The sequence below is a fragment of the Salvelinus sp. IW2-2015 genome, unplaced genomic scaffold (genome assembly GCF_002910315.2).
Source record: "Salvelinus sp. IW2-2015 unplaced genomic scaffold, ASM291031v2 Un_scaffold3295, whole genome shotgun sequence".
In the NCBI taxonomy this organism is placed as follows: Eukaryota; Metazoa; Chordata; class Actinopteri; order Salmoniformes; family Salmonidae; genus Salvelinus; species Salvelinus sp. IW2-2015.
Window position 1 is genome coordinate 119,476 of NW_019944579.1, and position 6,598 is coordinate 126,073.

Here is a 6,598-nt window from a genome sequence, read left to right on the forward strand (position 1 = left end):
GTAGAATGGCCTTACTGAAGAGCTCTGTGAYAATTAACGTGGCACCGTCATAGGATGCCACCTTTACAACAAGTCAGTTTGTCAAATTTCTTCCCTGCTAGAGCTGGCCCGGTCAACTGTAAGTGCTGTTACTGTGAAGTGGAAATGTCTAGGAGCAACAACGGCTCAGCCTCGAAGTGGTAGGTCACAGAGGACGAACGCCGAGTCATGAACCATGTCATCGGTTGCAACACTCACTACAGAGTTGTAAAATGTCTCTGGAAGCAAAGTCAGCACTTCAACTTTTCTTGGAGCTTCGTGAAATGGGTTTCCATGGCAGAGCAGCCGCACAAGCCTAAAATAACCATGCGCAATCCCGGGAGTCGGCTGGAATGGTGTAAATCTCGCCGCAACCAGGCTTTGCAGCCGTCTGAAACYGGAGGCATGCAGAGGCCAAATTGAGCTCATCACATTACCGTGCSCCTCAAATTACGTAACAATCATTGACATGATTAGTTAACAGGTGAGGGCGGGAGGTCCTGTATAAACACAAACTCACTTCCTTCACAACAGCTCGGCAAAACGTATTGTAACGACCCTGGGTTTATAAGCGCGGAAATCGACTCTGCCGCACGAGCATGCTTTTGCGGTACAGTTGATAGCGCGCCGGACTTCGGGCTAGAAGGTCGAGGGTTCGAGACCTGCTCCCTGCTGTTTCATTACAGTGTTTGCTCTGACTTCTGCAGAGGCCGCATCTCAGTAAATGATTCTTGCTTGAACAGTCGCTAAGATTATATTTGGTTGTGGTCATTGCAAAATAACTTTTGGATGCAGCAGTTGTTAGCTAGAATGCTAACGCTCATTGATACTGTATATAGGATGTAGCAAAAGTTGGCCAAAGAGCCATTTTACTAGTTGAAGTGTTTTTAAGAATGATGCAGTTGATTTGCGATGATGACACAAACATTTTATTAAGCAGGACTTAATATAAAATGTGTAAAATACACTCATAAGCAACATGCAAATAGAGGCTTTATTTTTTTGCTGCCGTTCTGCCACCAACTTCCTCCCMCAAGGGTGAAAGAGAATGAGGTGGSCAAAGTAAGGKTTGTACAGAGCAKTTCGTATGCAGCAGCTGTGAAAAGGGTTGAGGGTTTGAATGTTGCACCAGAAGAGTCCGAGGTAGTGGATAGCCTACACTGCAGGATCCTGACATTTTAAAGGTTAAGAAGGTGGACTTTGTGGCATTTATAGCTGTGGTAATTAGTGGCACTGCCAWGGTGGACAGAAGGTCCAGGAAGATAGAAATCATAGTGATTGCTGCGGAGCGGTTCCTGGGGATGAAAGATTTCACAGCAAAGGAGTTRCATGGAATATTGGCAAAAGCCGTCCCACCCTCTCAGGTCCTAGAGCCTGTGGGAGTTTTGTTTGTTTTGGCAATGTACAATTTTATTAGGGTGGATTAAGTTAGTATCACTATTACGTATGGATAAAAAAAAAAAAAAAAAAAAATTTTTAAGGGTTTCAAACCGTCCAGTTGGTGACGGCAATACACCGTTTTGGGTGCAGTCCGCCATAAACCCCACAGAAGAAGAAGCCACCAATTTGGGCGCATCGCCCTCCTGCGGCAGTGTTTGCAAACACAGAAAGGGGTCTATCAGTCCGCGCAGGTTCCAAAGACACGCGAGACCTCGGCGCCATTTTGAGAAATCAGCGAGAGTTGCGGGATTATTTCTAAATTAGCTAGCTAACTTTGTGTGCGCCGTTGACGATTGATTTAGATATAGATAGCTTGATATTTATACAGCCATTTGTTATATACCGTTAAACGGCTTTTCTTCAGTTAGCTAGCTAGGTAAGTAGTAATCTTCGGATGTCGGGGGATAATATGTCGGGAGGCGGGAGCGTGGTTCGTGGCCCAGCGGGAAACAACGACTGTCGGATCTACGTGGGTAACCTGCCGCCTGATATTCGAACCAAAGACGTGGAGGATGTGTTCTATAAGTACGGAGCGATCCGGGATATCGACTTGAAGAACCGGAGAGGAGGACCGCCGTTCGCTTTCGTGGAATTCGAGGACCCCAGGTAGCTAGCTAACAATGCTAAAAAACAGCTGCTAACGTTAGCCGCTTTTACAACTCAAACAGCCCTAGGGGTAGGCGTCAGGGAGCCTAGCGGTTAACAGTGTTGGGCCAGTAACCGAAAGGTTAGTTCATTATGTGTGTCGCTAAATGACTTAATATGTCAAAGTAAACAGCCCTAGTTAGCTTCCTCCCACAACAAGGGATTCTGTATCAGCCCATGCAATGTCCCAACAGAACATGAATACACTGTCTGTTGAAACATTGGGCTGACAGAAAATTATCACACTACTATATCCGAATAAATTCAATGATTTAAGATGGAAATTTACCAACGTAAATCGTTGAGTTTAGTCTACTAGTATCAGCCAAATGTCCCAGCAGAATCCCTTGTTACKGGACGAAACTAGAACAGCTCCAGAAAGATTTGGGTAATTTAGCTTTAGCAATATAGCTCGCTACCTCGTGTTATGTTGGAGACTGAGGTTAACTGGTAATGCGCGGGGAACCACCGCGTCCCATTAATGTTCAATAGAAGAGAAGCTGAGCGGGCCGTGGACCTGTGGGAGGCGGTGAAAAAGTTCAACTTTAACCCAAATGTATGTAAAACACCAGCAGATACCGCTGGGCGATGACCAATCACATTGAGTGGTTTCCATGACGAATTTGGCAGCATGGGACCCAGGTGCCCCAAAACATTACGGACCTCTGTCACCACACACATTTCCCATAAAAATAAAATCATTTTGTTGGTAAGGCTGTGTGTTAATATTACTAAGCATTGTAACAGCAKAGCAGAACCTAATCTAAGGGCACGTTTGAAGCTGTTACCAGAGAAACCGCATTATAGCCAATACATTCAGCATGATGGATGGAGGTCAGAAATGTACCAGTGTAAATCCATCAGCACCATGGAAAGCACAAAGCAGCCAAAAAAATATCTTATTTTATCTGCAAATAATAGGCAATAGCCTATATTATAAAACATAAATATATAGATCAATCTCTTGACAGAAACACAGCTAATGACCCAGTACATGCTCGCTGAAGTTATGCACTGTGGCAAAACTGACATACCGGTTTTTCAAATGATCTGCCTCCCGCAGAGGCCCTGTAGCAGAAACACCAGCAAATCAATGAAGTGGACTATTCAAAYAGACTGCTTAAATRGCAGCATGSYYTTTAACAGTATAYGATGTGTATGTGCTTACTATTATTCTTAAAGCCTAGTTAAACGTATAGGCTATGATGATGATGACATGGCTCAGAAGCCGTGCACCAGATTAGTATTCGACGGGCCTTGCGCTCTGGGAAGTTGTTGACTATGGCATTCAAATCCATGGYCCTGGTGTTTTCAATGGACAGAATGGCCAACCCACTCAGTCGCTCCTATCCCATGCTGCTCCTCAGGTACGATTTAATTATCTTCAATTTGGCAAAGGAGTTCTTCGGCACTGGCTCTCTTTACAGGCAGAGTCATAAAAAGGATCATCGCTGTAACCACTTCCACAAAATGTAGCAGTGACTGAATTGTAATCCACAGTGATCATCTTGGCCAGGTCTCTCACTGTAGTGTGCTTTGCTATTTCCTTCTTAAAAYAGGCCCTGAGAGAGWRWYWTKYSMSRGRRRMKYKYKSWKATAYASWGYSYYKYRMAARWRTWTWYAMWWTTTWTTTTTYTCATTTKAMCMRGKWRGSCMWTTTGAGAACGAGTTCTCATTTACAACTACGACCTGGCCAAGATAAAGCAAAGCAGTGCGACAMAAACAACAACACAGAGTTACACATAAACAGACGTACAGTCAATAACACAATAGAAAAGAAAAATATACAAATGTATGTACAGTGTGTGCAAATGTAGAAGAGTAGGGAGGTAAGGCAATAAATAGGCCATAGAGGCAAAAAATAATTACAATTTAGCACTAATACTGGAGTGATAAATGTACAGATGGTGATGTGCAAGTAGAGATACTAGGGTGTAAAAGAGCAAGAGGATAAGTAATAATATGGGGATGAGGTAGTCGGGTGTACTATTTACAGATGGGCTGTGTTCAGGTACAGTGATCGGTAAGCTKCTCAGACAGCTGATGCTTAAAGTTAGAGAAGGAGCTATAAGACTCCAGCTTCAGAGATTTTTGCAATTCGTTCCAGTCATTGGTATTCACCCCCCTTGGCGTTTTTTCAAATTTTTTGCAACCTGTAATTTAAATGGATTTTTACTTGGATTTCGTGTAATGGACATATACAAAATAGTCCAAATTGGTGAAGTGAAATGAAAAAATTACTTGTTTCAAAAAAAATAAGTGGTGTGTGCATATGTATTCACCCCCTTTGATATGAAGCCCCTAAATAAGATCTGGTGCAACCAATTACCCTCAGAAGTCATATAATTAGTTAAATAAAGTCCACCTGTGTGCAATCTAAGTGTCACATGATCTGTCACATGATCTCAGAATATATACACATCTTCTGAAAGGCCCCAGAGTCTGCAACACCAGTAAGCAAGCGGCACCATAAAGACCAAGGAGCTCTCCAAACAGGTCAGGGACGAAGTTGTGGAGAAGTACAGATCAGGGTTGGGTTAYAAAAAAATATCAAACTTTGAACATCCCACGAGCACCATTAAATCCATTATTTAAAAAATGGAAAGAATATGGCACCACAACAAACCTGCCAAGAGAGGGCTGCCCACAAACACACAGACCAGGCAAGGAGGGCATTAATCAGAGAGGCAACAAAGAGACCAACGATAACCCTGAAGGAGCTAGCGGAGATTGGAGTATCTGCCATGAGACCACTTGAAGCCGTTACCTCCACAGTGCTGGGCCTTTACGGAAGAGTGGCCAGGAAAAAAAATAAGCAAACATGTTTGGTGTTCGCCAAAAGGCATGTGGGAGACTCCCCAACATGGAAGAAGGTACTCTCGTCAGATGAGACTAGAATTTAGCTTTTTGTTTGGAGTTTGGAGTGTGACTGTTTGAGGTTGTGGACAGGTGTCTTTTATACTGATAACAAGTTCAACACAGGTGCCATTATACAGGTAATGAAGTGAGGACAGAGGAGCCTCTTAAAGAGAGTTACAGGTCTGCGAGAGCCAGAAATCTTGCTTGTTTGTAGGTGACCAAATACTTATTTTCCACCATAATTTGCAAATAAATCAATAAAAATCCTAACAATGTGATTTTCTGGATTTTTTTTTTCTCATTTTGTCTGTCATAGGTTGAAGTGTACCTATGTGAAAATTACAGGCCTCTCTCATCTTTTTAAGTGGGAAACTTGCACAATTGGTGGCTGACTAAATACTTTTTTGCCCCGCTGTAATTAATGCCTGTACCTTTGGGAAGTCCTTCTTTTGTTGGCACTCCAATATGTCCCATAAACATCACTAATGGTCCTTTTGTTCGATTAATTCCGTCGTCATATCTCCAAAATGTCCATTTATTTGGCGCGTTTGATCCAGAAAAACACCGGTTCCAACTCGCGCAACACGACTACAAAATATCTAATAAGTTACCTGTAAACTTGTTCCAAACATTTCAAACAACTTTCCTAATACAACTAGGTATTTTTTAGCGTAAATAATCGATCAAATTTAAGACGGGATAAACTGCGTCCAATAGCGGATAAAAACAAAGTGGAGAGAGCTTTCAGGTCGTGCGCCTCTAACAAACAGTACACTTCACTCGACCCTCGTTCTGAACTGCCCTACTTCTTCATTTCTGAAAGGAAAAACATCAACCAATTTCTAAAGACTGTTGACATCCAGTGGAAGCGATAGGAACTGCAAGCAACTGCCTTAGAAATCTAGATCCCCATAGAAAACCCATTGAAAAACCTCATTTTTTCCCCCTGGGTGGATTTTTCTCAGGTTTTCGCCTGCCATATCAGTTCTGTTATACTCACAGACATTATTCAAACAGTTTTAGAAAACACTCTAAAGTTTCTATCTAAATCTACCAATTATATGCATATCCTAGCTCCTGGGCCTGAGTAGCAGGCAGTCTACGTTGGGCACGCTTTTCATCCGGACGTGAAAATACTTATGTATTAATATTATAATTGTAATATTATATTATAAATACAAGTTCAATCTGTACTTCAATGCACATCTGGTGTGCATTATAAAAACAGGAAGAATGAGAAGATGTGAGTATCAAAGACAGAAAGGGGGGAGAGAAGAACAGTGGAGCAGGGAAGACGACATATGATTAATAAATTACAGTGCTAGTAAACGTAATATTCTCTCAGGTCGTCACAATTACATAATATTGTCTCCTAACCAGCCTTGGGCCCGAAGGTTTTCTTAAGAACGGGTGAGGTGGCTGATGGGACTGGGGGTTGGCATCTTCTCACATCAAAACATATCTGCTGACGAGAGACAGATGGAGAGAGAGCATGTTTAAGCCTTGTGTTTTTATTCTAACACGGTCAGTCATCATAATCAGGAGGTAAAATGCAAAACTGACCTTGGATCATTAACTCTGGGACTACTACATCTCTGTCTGTATTTCAATGTAAAGCATCTCTTTAATAATACTT

The 6,598-nt window shown here is 42.3% G+C and overlaps 1 protein-coding gene across 1 annotated transcript in view; it reads left to right on the forward strand.

Annotated features, from left to right (window-relative positions):
- The first annotated feature begins 1,694 nt into the window (after positions 1 to 1,694).
- The window catches only part of LOC112075626 (serine/arginine-rich splicing factor 1A), a 15,284-nt gene continuing 10,380 nt past the window's right edge, over positions 1,695 to 6,598 (forward strand). The window contains exon 1 of the mRNA XM_024142593.2: positions 1,695 to 2,064. Within this exon, the coding sequence (XP_023998361.1) occupies positions 1,853 to 2,064 (212 nt within the window). The 5' untranslated portion in view covers positions 1,695 to 1,852. The remainder of the gene's footprint in view (positions 2,065 to 6,598) is intronic.